This window comes from Medicago sativa, chromosome 6 (genome assembly GCF_051527215.1).
Source record: "Medicago sativa cultivar Bolivia chromosome 6, Bolivia_mono, whole genome shotgun sequence".
Taxonomy (NCBI): Eukaryota; Viridiplantae; Streptophyta; class Magnoliopsida; order Fabales; family Fabaceae; genus Medicago; species Medicago sativa.
In genome coordinates, this window is record NC_140754.1 from 61,922,793 (window position 1) to 61,943,062 (window position 20,270).

General features: G+C 36.2%; 1 protein-coding gene across 1 annotated transcript; it reads left to right on the forward strand.

Annotated features, from left to right (window-relative positions):
- The first annotated feature begins 528 nt into the window (after nucleotides 1–528).
- LOC146916135 (cysteine proteinase mucunain-like) lies at nucleotides 529–19,906 on the forward strand. The gene is made up of 4 exons (XM_085721554.1): nucleotides 529–635; nucleotides 18,667–18,718; nucleotides 18,805–18,945; nucleotides 19,412–19,906. Exons 1-4 carry the CDS (start codon nucleotides 529–531, stop codon nucleotides 19,847–19,849), a joined length of 738 nt encoding a protein of 245 aa, XP_085577680.1. The 3' UTR covers nucleotides 19,850–19,906.
- The last annotated feature ends 364 nt before the right edge of the window (nucleotides 19,907–20,270 follow it).

Here is a 20,270-nt window from a genome sequence, read left to right on the forward strand (position 1 = left end):
ATAGATGATAGCTACACATGTCTATGTAAACTATGCAAAGGATGAAGGAAAGGTGAAGATTCCATGCCAAGATTCTTGATGTCTCAAAGAATCTAGGGTTGAATCTACTCCTAAACCACTTGCTATGTGTTTCTCTCTTAAGAAATAGCTCTAACCTCTCTCTAGAAATGCATAAAATTATCTAATAAAACAGTGAATAGTCCTAAAGAGAGGGAAAAATTCTATTTAAATGGGGCAGCATTCGTGTTGCACGCTTAAGCGTGCTGAGGACGCTTAAGCGTGCTACACAAAATATCTTTTGTTGACCAATAGGGTGCTGCCACATAAGCTGGGAAAATATCTTCCTTCTGAAGTAGATGAGCACGCTTAAGCGTGCTAAACGCGTGCAACGGCGGTTTGGTTCTGGAACTAGTACGCTTAAGCGAGCTGAGGTCGCTTAAGCGTGCTGCTTGAACTATGAACAACGTCTTGAAAGCGTCCTGAGAGCGTGCATAAAGGTGCTCTCGACATTTTGCACGCTTAAGCGAGATGAGGTCGCTTAAGCGTGCGCTTCAAATCTTGAAAGCGTGGCAACAGCGACCTGATAGCATGCACAAAGTTGCTCTCGGCCCTGTTGGACGCTTAAGCGAGCTGAGGTCGCTTAAGCGTGCTACCTTGAGTTTAAAAACTTCTTTCTTGTTCCTTGCTTGTCATTTCCTGCATAAGTTTGGTAGAATGAGGCATGTAAAGCATAAATGGTATAAAACACAACAATTAGTAGCTTTTCCTAAGATAACTTGCATAACAAGTCACCAAAATGCCTCTTTTAACACGATGAAAATAATACTTTTGAGCACTTATTATAACGCCCTACTTCTATTAAAGCGATAAAACACGCAAATATAACGAATATATTCAAGAAATAGACGCTACGTCTCACAAAATAACCAAACATCTCAACATATATGCATATATAATATCTCAACAGTTGCAGCGGAATACAACATAAATCTCCAAATATAAATACATGCCATGGTCAAATACACAACAACATAAAATTCTCCAAATCTCAACAATGAGTACACCTCAAAATAAAATAAACCAACAACAACTAAAGGACACCGACTGGACCTAATCAGAGCCCTAAACTATAACTCCAAATGATAACGGAGGCTAGCTCCCGCTATCCAAACAACCACAAGCAACTCACCAAGCGACTAATCCTGCACAACGTCTACCCATCCATACAGATAGGTAGGCGGTCGAAACCACTGGGGGTAAGCATTACATTAATCATAACCAACAGATAAAAACACAGCATTCAAGGATTCATACATATCACATATACATAACCATCCCTCCTAGAATACTAGCATCACATGATTATTATCCCCCATTACTTGCACTTCAAGCTATCATAGCATAACAGACATGTTCAATCTCTAATCAAGACATTGACACAAGCTCATCATTTATCAATAACAATCAATGAAAGGATTACTCACCTCGTTCTTCACTTAGCATACTTAACTTAACAAGTACAGTTCATCATTTCAAAGTTATAAGCAAGTAGTCGTCATCATTAAAGAAATCACCACATCATATGCGTATATACATATACAAATCTCACATCATCATTAATATCAAAATAATTATCTTCAATTGATTCACCAAGTGTATAAGCACAAACAATTGAGACATGCAATTAGAACATAGTTCAATTATTCACAACCGTCAACAAAATCCACCAATGTACATATACACCAATCCACACAATCACAACATTAACCAAATTTCACCAATACACAAATTCATCAAGTCACATATTCAATTATGTCACAACTCATCAACCATTAAATTCCAAATGTCACAAGTATGTATTCATCAAACACACTTATCATCAACAATCACCATTCACATGCAACAACAAGATAACATTTCAATATGCAATGCGCCTATACTCGACACATATATGCATGTGGTACCATAACAACAGTCATTAGATGCCAACCGCACATCTATGTAAGAGTACACCTCCTCTTACATGTAAGAGTACACCTCCTCTTACAACAACTATGTAAAAGTACACCTCCTTTTACATACAACAACGACCCGATAATGCACAACTTCACCACAACAACGACAATGTAAAAGTACACCTCCAATTACATTGATTATCTCAACAACATTGCATTATCAAGTATACATGTCCACACATTCAATAATCATAATACACATAAGAGTCATCATCACAAAAATCATCATCAACTACACAATATCCCACAACAATCCCACATATTTCTCATAAACCAAGCAAAGTGGAATAATACAACATTTATGATAAACATCATATTCAACCTTCAACAACCATTCATACATCATCTCATCATCATATTAATCTATTCATAAAAGGTTCATAAGCAATTGGCTCTCAAAAATCATTTTCTACCAAGTTCGTCGCCGAAAAGCACAACATTGAAAATAAGTGAGCACCTAAGCCCCAATCCAAGTAAACAAGCTCAATGCCTCTACTAAGCATACCTCTAGGCCACATATGAGTGCAGTAGAGGATACCTTGGCGTTTCACCGGCCAAATGCGACGAATTCACAAAAATCACAAGTTCGTCTCCTTTTATCACTTTTTACAAAATTTCTCATTTTCAAAGCAAAACAAGTTCAAACTTGATGAAACCAATCACAACCATTTTTAGAAATCATATAAACATTATACAACTCTAATCCTACTTCAATCTCCGAGAGAAAACGAGTTTTCGGAAAAATCGACGTTTGGACCGTTTTTACAAAAGTTAGACGAATTTCACAAAATCAAGTCCAAACCAATTCAAATCATGTTCCAGTAGGATTAAATGTATAAACAGAGGTTAAACAAGCCAAAAGAAACATTTTAGAAAGCTCGGATTGGTCCCCAAGTACACGAAACAAAAGATCAAAAGTGGCTGAACCTGTGCAGGTTCGCTTGAGCGAAGGTCCAGTTCGCTTAAGCGAACTGAAGTCAGAACCTACATGTTGATTCGCTTACGCGTTCGCTTGGCGTTCGCTTAAGCGAACCTTCATAGTTCTGCAGCAAAAATGTTACGGGTTCCAACCCTTTTCACCCCAAAATCCCAATTTTTGATCATTCCAAACCCCAAAACTTAATTCCAAAGATGTTTATAGGTCATATATACTTCCAAACACTTAAACATACACAAGTTTTGAGATTACAACATCCATTCATCAATAATTCACCAATTCACCAAACTTTCAACAACTTTCAACAACAACAACAAATCTCATCATAATTCACCAATTCATGATACCCAATGCATCAATTCATCAACAACACATGTTAAAACAACAACAACAACAATTGAACATGAATTCATCATCAATCCAACAACCACAACATTATTCATCATCAATTTCATACAAAAACTCATCATGTTCATATATACCCATTTTGACATACAAATTCAACAACAACAACACAATTATCATTCAATTCATGCATATAATCATATCATCAAAATTAAGCACGAATTTCTACTTCTAAAATCAAATTAACCACTTAACCACAATTATGCAAAGAATTAGGGTAGAAATTAAACTACTAGATTATGATTAAAGACTAACCCCCTTACCTCTAGCACCAAGAATCTCTAACCCAAGCTTCAATTTAGCTCCTAGATGATGAATCTCCCTCTTGCCTCTAACCCTTGTTCTTGTTCTTCTCTGTAGCCTCTATCTCTTCTCTTCTCAATGAAAAATGAAATGAAAAATGTTTGTAACCCTATTTTCACCAACAACTAGAGTTTAAATAGGCTCCCTCAATTGGGCTCAACTCACAATGCCTTAATGGGCCTAACCCATTTCTATTCTAACCTCCAAATGTTACTATCCACTTAACGGTAAAATATAACACTAACGGTCATTTACCGGTAAATAAATAATTACTACACTCACTCTAGTAACTTGGTAAAATAACAACTCTCACTAAACACTAAAATAATCCTCAACCAAAATTACAAAATTACCCCTACTCTCAAAATGACCAAAATGCCCCCAAGTCCAAAATGAATAAAATACCCTTCCATCACCGAATTCTATGAATCCCAACCAAAAATACACACAGAGGCAAATAATCACATAAGAGCACACATAACACACCTAAATAAATAATAAAATAAATGTAGCGAAAATCGGGCTGTTACAACTCTCCCCCACTAAAAAGAATTTTCGCCCTCGAAAATTACCTGAAGGAAACAACTCCGGGTACAAAACCTTCATTCTACTCTCCGATTCCTAAGTGGCACTCTCACCAGTTGGTCCAACCCAAATCACTTTAACCAAAACGATCTCCTTGGCACGCAAACGCTTCACCTCTCGATCCTCAATCCTAACTGGCCAAGTCTCGACAGTCAAATTGTCTCTTACTTCCAAATCATCCACTTGAATCACATGAGACGCATCATACACATACTTCCGTAACTGAGACACATGAAACACATCATGAAGAGTCGACAAAGATGGCGGTAACGCAATCCGATACGCTACAACCCCAACCTTCTCAATAATCTCAAACGGTCCAACAAAACGAGGAGCCAACTTCCGACACTTCAAAGCACGACCAACACCGGTTACAGGATTCACTCTCAAAAACACATGATCACCAACCTGAAACTCAATGTTCTTCCACCTCTTATCCTGATAACTCTTCTGCCTACTCTGAGACGCTCTCATCTTCTCTTGGATCATCTTAACCTTTTCCGTAGTCTCTTGCACAACTTCCGGTCCTAATAAAGCACTTTCACCTGACTCATATCAACACAAAGGAGTCCTACACCTCCGACCATACAAAGCTTCAAACTGTGTCATCCCGATACTAGACTGAAAACTGTTGTTGTAAGTAAACTCAATCAGTGGTAAACATTCAACCCAACTGACACCTTGCTCCAACACACAAGCTCTCAACAAATCTTCCAAACTCTGAATAGTCCTCTCCGTCGGACCATAGTCTGGGGATGATAAGCAGAACTCAATCTCAACTTAGTTCCCAAAGCAGCTTGCAAACTCTCCCAAAACTTAGAAGTAAACCTCGGATCCCGATCCGACACAATACTAGAAGGAACACCATGCAATCTAACAATCTGCTCAATGTAGATCTCCGCCAACTTCGCCATAGACATACCGGTCTTAATAGGAACAAAATGTGCCGACTTCGTCAATCGATCAACAATCACCCAAATCGAATCAAAGCCCTTAACAGTCTTCGGCAAAGCTCCAACAAAATCCATAGAGATACTATCCCACTTCCACTCTGGCACAAACAACGGTTGCATCAAACCCGACGGTTTCTGATGTTCAATCTTAGACTTCTGACAAACCAAACAAGCATACACAAACTCTGCAATCTCTTTCTTCATTCCAGGCCACCAAAACAACTTCTTCAAATCCTGATACATCTTAGTCGCTCCTGGATGAATACTCAAACTACTTCTGCGACCTTCTTCCAAAATCTGTCTCTTAAGCTCAAAAACTCTTGGTACACAAACACGATCACAAAACATCAAAACACAGTTCTCATCCAATCTAAAGTCTCCACCCTTGCCTTGATTAACTAACACCACATGATCCACAAGTTCCAAATCTTCCCTCTGACCATTTTTAATCTATTCCAAGATATTACTCGTCAGCTTCAACATTCCCAACCTCACACTATCCGACGTCAACTCACTAACCAAACTCAAATCTCAGAACTGCTCAATCAATTCTAACTCTTTAACCATCAAATCAGACATATGTAACGACTTCCTGCTCAAAGCATCAGCAACAACATTTTCCTTCCCAGGGTGATAACTCAACTGAAAATCAAAATCCTTAAGATACTCCAACCATCTCCTCTGCCAAATATTCAACTCCTTCTGGTCAAACAAGTACTTCAAACTCTTGTGGTCACTGAACACTTCAAACTTAGAACCATACAAATAATGCCTCCAAATCTTCAACACATACACAACGACCGCCAATTCCAAATCGTGAGTCGGATAATTCTTCTCATGCACCTTCAACTGCCTCGAAACATAAGCCACAACCTGACGATTCTGCATAAGCACACCACCAAGACCCATCTTAGAAGCATCACAATACACAACAAACGATTCCTTTGGATTCGGCAAAATCAACACTGGAGTTGAAGTCAACCTCTTCTTCAACTCTTGGAAACTCTTCTCACACTTAGCATCCCAAACATAAGTTTGTCCTTTCCGAGTCAACTACGTCAATGGCAACGCCAACTTAGAGAATCCGTCAATGAACCTTCGATAATAGCCTGCCAATCCAAGAAAGCTCCTCACTTCAAAAACAGACTTAGGTGATTCTCACTGCAACACTGCATCAACTTTCGACGGATCCACAACAATACCACCTTTAGAAATCACATGACCAAGGAAACTCACTTCCCGCAACCAAAACTCACACTTCGACAACTTGGGAAACAACTTCTTCTCCTTCAAGACTCCCAACACAATCCTCAAATGTTCGGCATGCTCTTCTTCAGACTTCGAATACACCAAAATGTCATCTATAAACACCACCACAAAACGATCCAGAAAAGGATGAAATATTCTATTCATGTATTCCATGAAAACACCTGGCACATTAGACACTCCAAATGGCATCACAGAATACTCATAGTGTCCATAACTAGTTCTGAACGCAGTTTTGGATATATCTTCCGCCTTTACTCTAATCTGATGATATCCTGACCTCAAATCAATCTTGCTGAACACTTCCGCACCAACCAACTGATCCATCAAATCATCAATCCTCGGAAGCGGATACCGATTCTTGATTGTCACCTTGTTCAACTGCCGATAATCCACACACAACCTCATACTTCCATCTTTCTTCTTGACCAGCAACACTGGAGCTCCCCATGGAGAAACACTCGGTCTGATAAACTGCTACTCGAGCAACTATTCCAATTGCTTCTTCAACTCACCCAACTCTGATGCAGACATCCGATACGGCGCAATCGAGATAGGACTCGTTCCTGGTACCAAATCAATTGCAAACTCAACCTCTCTCTCCGGCGGTAATTCGGTAATTTCGTCCGGAAAAACTTCTGGAAACTCTTGCACTACCGGCAAATCACCAACTCCTTTCTCACTACTTTCCTTCAAGGAAGCAAACATCATGAACACACTAGCTTCACCATCCAAGGACTTCTTCACTTGATCCGCGGTCAAGAACTTCCCTCCTTCCTCAACTACCGGCTTAGAAAACGTCACACTCTTGGTCAAACAATTAATGTTAACACCAAAAGTCAACATCCAATCCATACCAAAAATCACGCCCATATGCTTCAACGGAAGACACACAAGATCCAACTCAAAATCAACATGAACCTTAACACAAACCACAACCAACTGAGTCTCTGTAGCCAAAGATACCTTCCCTTGCCAGACCCAACGAACCTGAAACAACCTGCTACTCCCCCACTACGCTCAAACCCACCTAAAAATACTGAACAACACAACAAGTACCGACAGTACTTCCGTACATGTCGCATACAAACAGGAAATTCAACGGGTTTTGGTTTGGACAAGACCGACCACGGCTCTGATACCAACTTGTAACGCCCTACTTCTATTAAAGCGATAAAACACGCAAATATAACGAATATATTCAAGAAATAGACGCTACGTCTCACAAAATAACCAAACATCTCAACATACATGCATATATAATATCTCAACAGTTGCAGCGGAATACAACATAAATCTCCAAATATAAATACATGCCATGGTCAAATACACAACAACATAAAATTCTCCAAATCTCAACAATGAGTACACCTCAAAATAAAATAAACCAACAACAACTAAAGGACACCGACTGGACCTAATCAGAGCCCTAAACTATAACTCCAAATGATAACGGAGGCTAGCTCCCGCTATCCAAACAACCACAAGCAACTCACCAAGCGACTAATCCTGCACAACGTCTACCCATCCATACAGATAGGTAGGCGGTCGAAACCACTGGGGGTAAGCATTACATTAATCATAACCAACAGATAAAAACACAGCATTCAAGGATTCATACATATCACATATACATAACCATCCCTCCTAGAATACTAGCATCACATGATTATTATCCCCCATTACTTGCACTTCAAGCTATCATAGCATAACAGACATGTTCAATCTCTAATCAAGACATTGACACAAGCTCATCATTTATCAATAACAATCAATGAAAGGATTACTCACCTCGTTCTTCACTTAGCATACTTAACTTAACAAGTACAGTTCATCATTTCAAAGTTATAAGCAAGTAGTCGTCATCATCAAAGAAATCACCACATCATATGCGTATATACATATACAAATCTCACATCATCATTAATATCAAAATAATTATCTTCAATTGATTCACCAAGTGTATAAGCACAAACAATTGAGACATGCAATTAGAACATAGTTCAATTATTCACAACCGTCAACAAAATCCACCAATGTACATATACACCAATCCACACAATCACAACATTAACCAAATTTCACCAATACACAAATTCATCAAGTCACATATTCAATTATGTCACAACTCATCAACCATTAAATTCCAAATGTCACAAGTATGTATTCATCAAACACACTTATCATCAACAATCACCATTCACATGCAACAACAAGATAACATTTCAATATGCAATGCGCCTATACTCGACACATATATGCATGTGGTACCATAACAACAGTCATTAGATGCCAACCGCACATCTATGTAAGAGTACACCTCCTCTTACATGTAAGAGTACACCTCCTTTTACATTTCAACATATGACTCAATATGATATGATGCATGGACATACATCAACAACCCGATAATGCACAACTTCACCACAATAACGACAATGTAAAAGTACACCTCCAATTACATTGACTATCTCAACAACATTGCATTATCAAGTATACATGTCCACACATTCAACAATCATAATACACATAAGAGTCATCATCACATAAATCATCATCAACTACACAATATCCCACAACAATCCCACATATTTCTCATAAACCAAGCAAAGTGGAATAATACAACATTTATGATAAACATCATATTCAACCTTCAACAACCATTCATACATCATCTCATCATCATATTAATCTATTCATAAAGGGTTCATAAGCAATTGGCTCTCAAAAATCATTTTCTACCAAGTTCGTCGCCAAAAATCACAACATTGAAAATAAGTGAGCACCTAAGCCCCAATCCAAGTAAACAAGCTCAATGCCTCTACTAAGCATACCTCTAGGCCACATATGAGTGCAATAGAGGATACCTTGGCGTTTCACCGGCCAAATGCGACGAATTCACAAAAATCACAAGTTCGTCTCCTTTTATCACTTTTTACAAAATTTCTCATTTTCAAAGCAAAACAAGTTCAAACTTGATGAAACCAATCACAACCATTTTTAGAAATCATATAAACATTATACAACTCTAATCCTACTTCAATCTCTGAGAGAAAACGAGTTTTCGGAAAAATCGACGTTTGGACCGTTTTTACAAAAGTTAGACGAATTTTACAAAATCAAGTCCAAACCAATTCAAATCATGTTCCAGTAGGATTAAATGTATAAACAGAGGTTAAACAAGCCAAAAGAAACATTTTAGAAAGCTCGGATTGGTCCCCAAGTACACGAAACTAAAGATCAAAAGTGGCTGAACCTGTGCAGGTTCGCTTGAGCGAAGGTCCAGTTCGCTTAAGCGAACTGAAGTCAGAACCTACATGTTGATTCGCTTACGCGTTCGCTTGGCGTTCGCTTAAGCGAACCTTCATAGTTCTGCAGAAAAATGTTACGGGTTCCAACCCTTTTCACCCCAAAATCCCAATTTTTGATCATTCCAAACCCCAAAACTTAATTCCAAAGATGTTTATAGGTCATATATACTTCCTAACACTTAAACATACACAAGTTTTGAGATTACAACATCCATTCATCAATAATTCACCAAACTTTCAACAATTTTCAACAACAACAACAAATCTCATCATAATTCACCAATTCATGATACCCAATGCATCAATTCATCAACAACACATGTTAAAACAACAACAACAACAACAACAATTGAACATGAATTCATCATCAATCCAACAACCACAACATTATTCATCACCAATTTCATACAAAAACTTATCATGTTCATATATACCCATTTTGACATACAAATTCAACAACAACAACACAATTATCATTCAATTCATGCATATAATCATATCATCAAAATTAAGCACGAATTTCTACCTCTAAAATCAAATTAACCACTTAACCACAATTATGCAAAGAATTAGGGTAGAAATTAAACTACTAGATTATGATTAAAGACTAACCCCCTTACCTCTAGCACCAAGAATCTCTAACCCAAGCTTCAATTTAGCTCCTAGATGATGAATCTCCCTCTTGCCTCTAACCCTTGTTCTTGTTCTTCTCTCTAGCCTCTATCTCTTCTCTTCTCAATGAAAAATGAAATGAAAAATGTTTGTAACCCTATTTTCACCAACAACTAGAGTTTAAATAGGCTCCCTCAATTGGGCTCACCTCACAATGCCTTAATGGGCCTAACCCATTTCTATTCTAACCTCCAAATGTTATTATCCACTTAACAGTAAAATATAACACTAACGGTCATTTACCGGTAAATAAATAATTACTACACTCACTCTAGTAACTTGGTAAAATAACAACTCTCACTAAACACTAAAATAATCCTCAACCAAAATTACAAAATTACCCCTACTCTCAAAATGACCACAATGCCCCCAAGTCCAAAATGACTAAAATACCATTCCATCACTGAATTCTACGAATCCCAACCAAAAATACACACAGAGGCAAATAATCACATAAGAGCACACATAACACACCTAAATAAATAATAAAATAAGCGAAAATCGGGCTGTTACACTTATCAATATTGTGAATGAGGTTACAAGTTTGGATGACAAATTTTTTCAAAGTATTTCAAATAGGGATTCATTATGAACTAACTCCCAAGTGTTTGATAGCCTAATTTCTCAAATATATCTCACATCAACGTTATCCAAGTTATAACCTTGAAAAGAACTCTATATGTGTTTGTGATGATATATACCTTGAATATCTGTTTAGAACTGTTTTAATCTCGTAGCAAGGTAGTGTGGCAAATGCCTTGACCATCCCCACTAGCTTTATGAGGTACATACGTGTTTCTTGTAATTGTATATGATTGAAATTATGAGTATTTTCTCTAAGTTTGTTCCGCTTGCATGAAAGTGGTAAGCTAGTTAAGTCTGATGGTGGGAAGAGTGAGAATTTAAGCAAAATCTACAGAAAGGTATGTTCTTATTCTTTAAATTCATGTAAATTTTAACTTCTTGCTATTGTGTTGCTTGAGAACAAGCAACAATTTAAGTTTCGTTATGTTTTAGCTATGTTTTTAGTACTTTTCTTTGCATTTGAAGTCAAATAAGATGAGAAATAGAAGAGTTATCAATGGTTTGAGAAACATATTTTATTGTTTTCACTCGAGCCAATGTAATTCACTTTTTATCCTAAATCATACAAATTCATAGGTGTATTGAGTGTTTTGTAGTGAGAAATCATGTAAATCGACAAGTCAAGACATCACGTGAAGGATCAAGGATAAGAAGATGGAAGATCATGGTTCTTATAAGGTTTTTTAGGACAATACAAAGTGAAGAAAATTTGGTTTAAGTTCCTTGGAGTTTCCAAATGGAAGAACGATCAAAAACAGGACAAAAACGCAAGATTTAGCACACACGGGCTGCCTCATGCAACTCTTGCGCATAGGCCATGCTCCACTAGCGCATGAGGCAGTGTTGCCACAGTCTCATGCGCCTCTTGCACCCCTGTCATGCGCATCTGCGCATCCCTATGGGCAGAAATTTCTTGCAGCTTGTTTTTCAAGATAAAATGGTGGAAAAAGCCCAATTTTCTTCTCTTAAACCCTAAGTAATCATATACTATTGACGGTTGAAATAGGCAAGTGTACCAAATAGTTTACTAAGTAATAAAGTGTAAGTAGAGTATCGTACCCACAGAGCTTGTCGTTTAGTCCAAACAATTCTCGTTATTTATTTTTGAACAATAAAATAAAATAAAGAGTTGAAGGGTTAGAGATTGCAATTTTTATTTGTTTGCAACAGTTAGCCTGTATTTTTGACAGGCTACAATAAATGCAGTCAATTAAGTTTGACTTAGGTTTGAAGAAAACTAAATGAGTTCGACTCACAAGCTAGATCAAGTGTATGGACTTAAAGAGATTTTGCCATTTGATGGTGAAACTTTGACAAGCAAGCAAGATATCGAAGAGAAGTTGGTGCCGGATTAACAAGCCAAGCAGCAGTTACTGTCGAGAGATGTCATTTGAAATTCAAAAGATGTCTGGAACAGTTATTAGCAGTTATGTTCGACTGTTTATGTATAAGCAGTTATTTAGTAAAAATAATAGTTTTGCATAGGAAAAACGGGTCACAATTCAATCATACACAAAACTTACACACTCAAACTATCTGTATTCAAGGAGAAACGAGTAACAAGTTACAAATGTATGAATCTGCGTACCAATTTACATTCAATTTATGCAATATAAGTTTATCTCTTTAAATTCCTTGCAATTTACTTATTCTTTCTAGCAATTTACTTCAACGGATTTGACTTTTATTGATTCCGACGGTTACATTCATATTTTACATCAAGAACATTCATATTTTCTGGAAAACATAAGTGCAATATGTCCTAAGATTTATTGGTTGATCTTGCAAGTAAACCAATTTCGAAATCAGCAGTTGTTTACCAATAACCAAGGTAAACAACAACAGAGCAAGTTACATGTTTTTGGTTGCAGAAAATTAAGCAACGGTTAGGATTCTTCGAATCCCCCTATTTATTTGTTGGATTTAAATAACATTCATGTCGCATTTATTTATCTTAAGTAGACTATACAAGTGACGTTTTAACCTAATCAGTTGTCAAGTTGCACCTGTTGATCGCACGGTGATCCTTACGTTCAGGGTCTATACCATCTCGGTCAATTTAGGTCTATCCCTCCAATGTTGAGTTGCATCTATTGGTCACACGGTGATCCTTACGTGTAGGGTCTTACTCCCTCAAAGGTAATTGAAACATATACTTTATATTGGCATTCCTAAATTTCCAATGGAAATAAAGGCCAATGTTCTTAAAGGGGTGTCCGATCTATGAATCTTATGTATCTCACAGATGGGAAACTATCTCACGGTGATCCTTACGTGTGGGGTCTATACTATCTCAGTTGATATAGGTTTATCCCTCATATGGCTAAATGCACCTGTTGAACGCACAGTGATCCTTATGTGATGGGTCTTGCTAATTCAAAGGTAATGGAAACATAAGCTTAAATTGGCGTTCTTAGGTTTCCAAATACAATGGAGGCCAATGTTCTTGAAAGTCTTCCAATCTATGAATCTTAGGACACTCACATCACACTCTCCTCCCCCTAGATATTTCTACAAACGGGCAGCCCTATCAGAGTCTACCTTACCTAGAGTTCGAGGACAATGGTCTTACTAGGTTTATTCCACTTGGTGTTTGTTTCCCTAATTACTAAACTATTTACATCCTAGGTTCCGCAGATTTTACTCAATATTAATAATGTCACCTCCTAAGCACTTAATACTAGGGTCAACTCGCTTTCAGTATCTTTCGTCTAGTTACTTAACTAATTACTTCCTAAATAGGCAGATATAAATATCAAGATATAAGCATAAATATTAGGCTCTGTCACAACCTAAGTACCTTAACTAGGGGTGCACTACAATACAAACAAGCTGTACCTAATAAAACTTAATAGCAAATAGAAAATAAATAAATAAACGACATTAAATTAAATAATTATCCAACAAAATAAACAGAGGTTCATCTTAGAACTATAACCTAAAAATATTTAGTTACTCATGGTAACTAAATGACTAATCACAAAAGAGTAAAATTTACCTTAAAAACATGGAGAGGAGAGAGAAATTCCTCCTGAAAGCTCCTAGAATTTTCTTTCCTCTTGAACTGCTCCAGTTCTGAACGAGAAATTATGAATAAGGAGGGATTTACAGGGAAAGTTTTCACCTGAACTTGGGCTAAAATCACGGGCCTTAGGGGCAAAAACGTCACAAAACGCGACTTTTCACCAAGACAACGTCCCCGGGGAGCACAAAGCATCCCCAAGGCGCACGTGCCTCACATCTAAACCACCTTAAAAGCACCTGGAGCACACAACCATGCGTTAGGCGCATGTGCCTGGTTGCTCCATAATCCAGGCGCATAAAATCAATCTCTGGGGCACATGTTTCAGCTTCATGGCCCCAAAATGCATGTTTCTTTGCCTTTTCCAGCGTTTTCTTCTATGTAAGTTGTCTTGGAACTTGTTATCAGAATTCCCTTCGTAGAGTCTTCTGAGGCCTCTTGAATCATCATTTTTCATCTTCTCAAGAACCACATAATATTCAGATGTCTTTGCTTTGCCGATTTGCATGATTTCTTCGTGAATTACAACAAAAACACCCTAAAATTGCTATGTTTTGGGAAAAACAAAATTACAGACTCAAATATACAAAACATTACAAATGTCCCGAAATCATAGGCAATTAATACTTCTCTGTTTTTTTGGTAAAACCTACTAAAAATGACTGAAAAACATGCTAAGAATATTGTAAAATGACCTGTCATCAACTATATGTAGAGACCCTTGCACACATTAGTATTCATCCAAAAAGCTAGCAGTTCAAGACAAGGGTCAAGCATCCTCCTCCTGTTCTCTCTAGGGTATGTTTTTCTATTGTTTTGTTATGATGGTTGTTGTCATGAGCAACTAAACCTCTTTGATTAGGGTTCTAAGATGAACCCGTTCTTATTTGTTGGATTCAATTAAAAAAAATTCATTTAGTTATGTTTTTTTTGTGTCCAATTTAAATTCGTACTTGTTTGTTCTGAATGCCTTTTCCACTGAGAATCCGCATCGGTAATCTTGAAAATGAAAAGTAGGATTACAACCCAAAATTCCCTAATTGACCTCGACACCAATTAATTATTTCTCAATTATGTTAAGGAAATTTAAGTTGAAATCTAGTGTTTTTTTACTCTCTTCTTCGGGGAACAACGTAGTTTAACTAGATTAACTTGTAACATACGTTGCCGTAAGATTTTTAATGGAGTTTTAATACTAGTCTCATAAGTAGATATCACATAATTGATTATTTTCTAAGTTAATTTCAACAAAGACGGAAAGGGGGATTCAAGGATTCCCTAATCGTTGTTATTCATCTGAATCACAAACCTAATCTCGCGTTGGACAGAGCAATTAAACCGTGCAAACTTATTCAATTCCTTTTTTTTCACTCTTTAAAATAATTTTTTCTAATTGCTAAATTGAACGACAATCCCTGTAGAAAACGATAAATTTACTATTTTATTATTTGTTACGATTTGGAGCACTTCCCAAATGCAACAAGAAGATTCAGTAGTGGAATATGCAAACAATTCCTTATTCGATTCGATGCTTGTTGATTCAAGTTCAAAACTCATTCAAAATGGGTTCACCAGATCTCAAAATTTGAATTTCCCAATTTCAATTTATAGTTTTTTTTTTTGTGTGGTTGTGAGATCTACGAATGAAAATGGAAAGTGTGAAAATGGTGGTTTGTTGAGTATCGAGAAGAAAGGAGTTTGGTGGAGAATGAATGTTTTTGTATGTTGCTGCTGCTGTAGTTGTTGTTGTGTCGAATGGAACAGATGAGGGAAGAGAAAGAGGAAGGAGGAAGAGAAGGGAAATAAGAGAGAAGAGATGTAATTTTTTTTTTTTTGTGTTTTAATTTATTTTTCTGTTTTTTTCTTCTGAGTTTGATTGATTTTTTTATGAATGTATGAAGATTAAGAAGGTGTGGAGGGAAGAAGATGAAAAAAGGTTAAAAAAAATTGTGTTGGTGGAGCACCATTCAATCTAGTAGACATACATGATTTAATGCATGATCTAATGGTTATCTTTTCGACTAAAATATCAAACGGTTAAAATTTAAAGAATTAATGAAGTTTATTGTGGACCACTCTTAAAGTTGGTTCACCATAGACATTTGAGGTTAAAGTTAACAGTCAAAGACCTTTTTGACTAAAGGAGCAAAATAAGAGGGACCCAAATGTTGATTTTACAAGTTATGAGACCAAAATGTAAACTGAAAATTACTTAGAGAACCAAAAGACCAATTAAGCCTACAATATACTTAGTTCTACCTCTAACTGTTTCAACACACACTTATTTAAACATGCATATGACTACAAATTATTGTATCCTACACTATCTAGTCAAGTATTATAAGCAACAAACTACTTTTTAGATTTATTGAAAAGATGACCATTCTAGTCAATATTATAGACCAAATACACATGTCATTCAATAAAATTCAAAATTAATTTTACTTATAATAGTGATCTGATAATGTATACTTGTTATCTCACCTTAGTTAGTGTGTGGATATCGCTTGTATATAAATGAGTTGTAAACAATGATACAATTGATGAAAACATTCTACTTCTATTCAATTTTCTTCTTTTATACTCATTCCGTTCATATTTATAAGCAATTTTTGCGTTTTCAAATTCATTAAATAAATAATGTATAAGGACTATATTATTAATTTATTTAATGAATTTTAAAAAGTAAAAATTGCTTATAAATATAACCGAAAAGAGTAATATATATCACGGTCATGACCGGTATGAAAGAGTAATCTCTATAATTTACTCGTAGAAAATATCGGGTAAAAAAAATCGAAGATCAACACACATAATCATAGATTGGAAACACTTTTTTCACGAGAGGGAGGGATCATTTTGAGGATAAAAAGTAGAAAGGGTGACGTTTGGAAAGGAGCACCGATACACATACAACCTAACGTGGAGCTACCACTTTGTACACCCTCCTACCTGTCAAAAATAGTAATAAGATAATAATCCAATGTCATGTCAGCAAAATAAAAAATAAAAAAAGTCTTTTTTCGCTCTCTCTCATAACTCATCATCCCAGTCGCTCACTTTCCCTCTCATCCTGTTTTCTCTCCCTCTCTCAAACGCTCACTTTCCCTTTCATCCTGTTTTCTCTCCCTCTCTTGTTCTCTCATATCTGTTTGTTGGTTGTTTCGCCAAAATTTGTCCCCTCCCACAAGCTAGTCGTCTTCGGTAGCTCAATTTCTCTGTCTCCTCCCAGCCGTCGTTGCTTCACCAAATCTGTTGTCGGATCTGTCATCTCTGCTGATTCTGTTGAAGGTGAGCTCTATCTTCTTGTTGGTTCTTCAATCTCTGGATTCATGGGTTGCATTTAGGGTTTTTTGTGTTTTGAAATTTATTTTCCAAAATTGTTAAACAGTAAATGTAGTTTCTGAATTGGAATACAACTTTTTGAGACTTGCAGTCTGTGGTTTGGAGTTTTGGTGTAGCGAGGTTTGGGTTGTGGAGCTGGGATTTTGATCCCTTGTACCTTTTTAAAAAATATCATTAAGTAAATATTGAACCATTTGAATCCAATTTTAAAAAATCTGAATCTCAAATTCAGCAATTTAATTTTCATAGACATTTGAAGCAAGTCATTCATTGATATTCATAAGTCAATTCTTAATATTCATAGACAAAATTACATGGTCATTCATTCAGATAAAAGCTAGACATGATAGTAGTGGATGTGAACTAAATTATTCAAGATTGCATTTAACATTAAACTAAATAATTTCAAGGTTGCATTTGACGGTAAACTAAATTATCTAAGCTGTGAACTAAGTTGTGAAGATGACATGCCTTTATATTAAGCTCATTCTTATTCTAGAAAATAGTGGTCATATAAATGAAAAAATGTGGTCAGACGTAGCATACTTTTGGTTAACTTTACTTTACCGGGTATATAATAATCCCAGAACATTGTAATCACATTTTATCACTGCACTAAAAGCACGTCAAACAATAAACAACTTCTTATGAGCTGCGAGTATTTTACGCCTAAAGGCGAACAAAATCAAATTTTTGGAAAATGGTGGTCGTGTAAATGAAAAAATGTGGTCAGACAGAGCATATTTTTGGCTAACTTTATTTTATCGGGTATAAATAATCCTGTTTTAGGCAAATCGAACATTTTATTATGCACTACAAACATGTCAAACAATAAACAACTTATTTTATAAGCTTTGTGTATTTCACGCCTAAAGACGGATAAATTCTCATTTCTGGAAAAATAGTGGTCACGTAAATCAGAAAATGAGGTCAGACAGAGCATATTTTTAGCTAACTTTCCTAGAACATTTAATTTGAACTGAAATGTGTATTACCAGATTTTTTTTCTAGATGACCAACCAAGTTCTCATATAAATGAAATAAATTATGATAGGGAGAATAGTTATGTACATTCCTTCAAAAAAATAAAAAAGTTATGAACATAAATTCAATACGCATTAATTTATCACAGATAGTCACAGGAGAGCTTGTTTCACTATCAGAACAAGAACTGGTTGACTGTGACAGAACAATTAATGCAGGTTGCGATGGCGGACTTATGGAATATGCCTTTGAATTCATTATAAAACAATGGTGGTATTGACAGCGATGAGGATTATCCCTATCGTGGTGTTGATGGTAAATGTGATCAATACAAGGTTAGTTAGTCTTCATTTTTCCACTGCTTGTAATATTTCTCACTCCAATAATTACTAATAATTTTCTCTGCTGTATTGTCTCACAGAAAAATGCTAGAGTTGTTTCAACTGATGACTACAAACAGGTTCCTGCCTATGATGAGTTGGCCTTGAAAAAGGCTGTAGCTAATCAGTCAATCAGTGTTGCCATTGAAGCTGGTGGTAGGGAGTTCCAGTTATATGTATCCGTAAGTTTCTTATTCTAACTTACTCGGTGCACCAAAGTAAAATAAAAGCTCCTAATCATGCAGTACGAGTAGAAGGGAAAGAGTCGACACTAGTAATGCATACTAAAGCATAGAATTGTGCCTTATATTTAATCTAATCAGTACATATGTGAATTTGGCCTAATCTCTTTCAACTGTAAGTTAGATTGATATGTAATCATTTTGGCACATTCTTATTGGACTATGATTAACAACATAAGTATCTGGTAAGGGACACTTAAGAAGTTAGAAGTCAGAGGTTCGTGATTCAGCGTAACTACTAACTTATTATTGGACTATGATACTTGAATTATTATTGTTATTTCTGCTATTCACAAGAATTTACAAGGCCTTCTGAAAGTATTGCTAGACTCTCTTGTACATATCTATGTGAATTGCTTTCTTTGTTTTCTGGCTTTAGGTATTATACTTATCACAACTTTTGCAGGGTATATTCACAGGAAAATGTGGGACAACATTAGACCATGGTGTTACCGCTGTTGGGTATGGAACAGAAATTGGAGTCGATTATTGGATAGTAAGGAATTCATGGGGTAAGAGCTGGGGAGAATCAGGCTATGTAAACTTGGAACGTAATCTAGCAACAAGCATGGGAGGCAAATGTGGAATTGCAATGCAGTCTTCCTATCCCATAAAGAAGGGCCAAAATCCCCCAAATCCTGGACCATCTCCTCCTTCACCTGTGAACCTACCAACCGTTTGTAGTAGATATCACAGTTGTACTTCAAGCACTACTTGTTGTTGTGTACTTGGAATCGGAAATCTTCGCATGTATATATTTTGCCTAAAACAATATTATTTACTCATGGGAAAGATAACTAGCCAAATATATGGTCTGTATGACCACATTTTTACAAATACGTGACCACTATTTTTTCATAAATTAGAACTTGTCCGTCTTTAGGCGTGATAAACTCGCCGATTGTAAAATAGGTTATTTATGGTTGGAAATGCTTTTAGTGCAGTGATCAAATGAGATCATGTGTTCGATTCGCCTAAAACGAAATTATTTACATCTGGAAATATAAACTAGCCAAATATATGGTCTGTATGACCACATGTTTACAAATACGTGACCGCTATTTTTTCATAAATTAGAACTTGTCCGTCTTTAGGCGTGATAAACTCGCCGATTGTAAAACATTTTATTTATGGTTGGAAATGCTTTTAGTGCAGTGATCAAATTAGATTATGTGTTTGATTTGCCTAAAACAAGATTATTTATACTTGGTAAAGATAAACTAGCCAAATATATGGTATGTGTGACCACATTTTTTAATATGCGT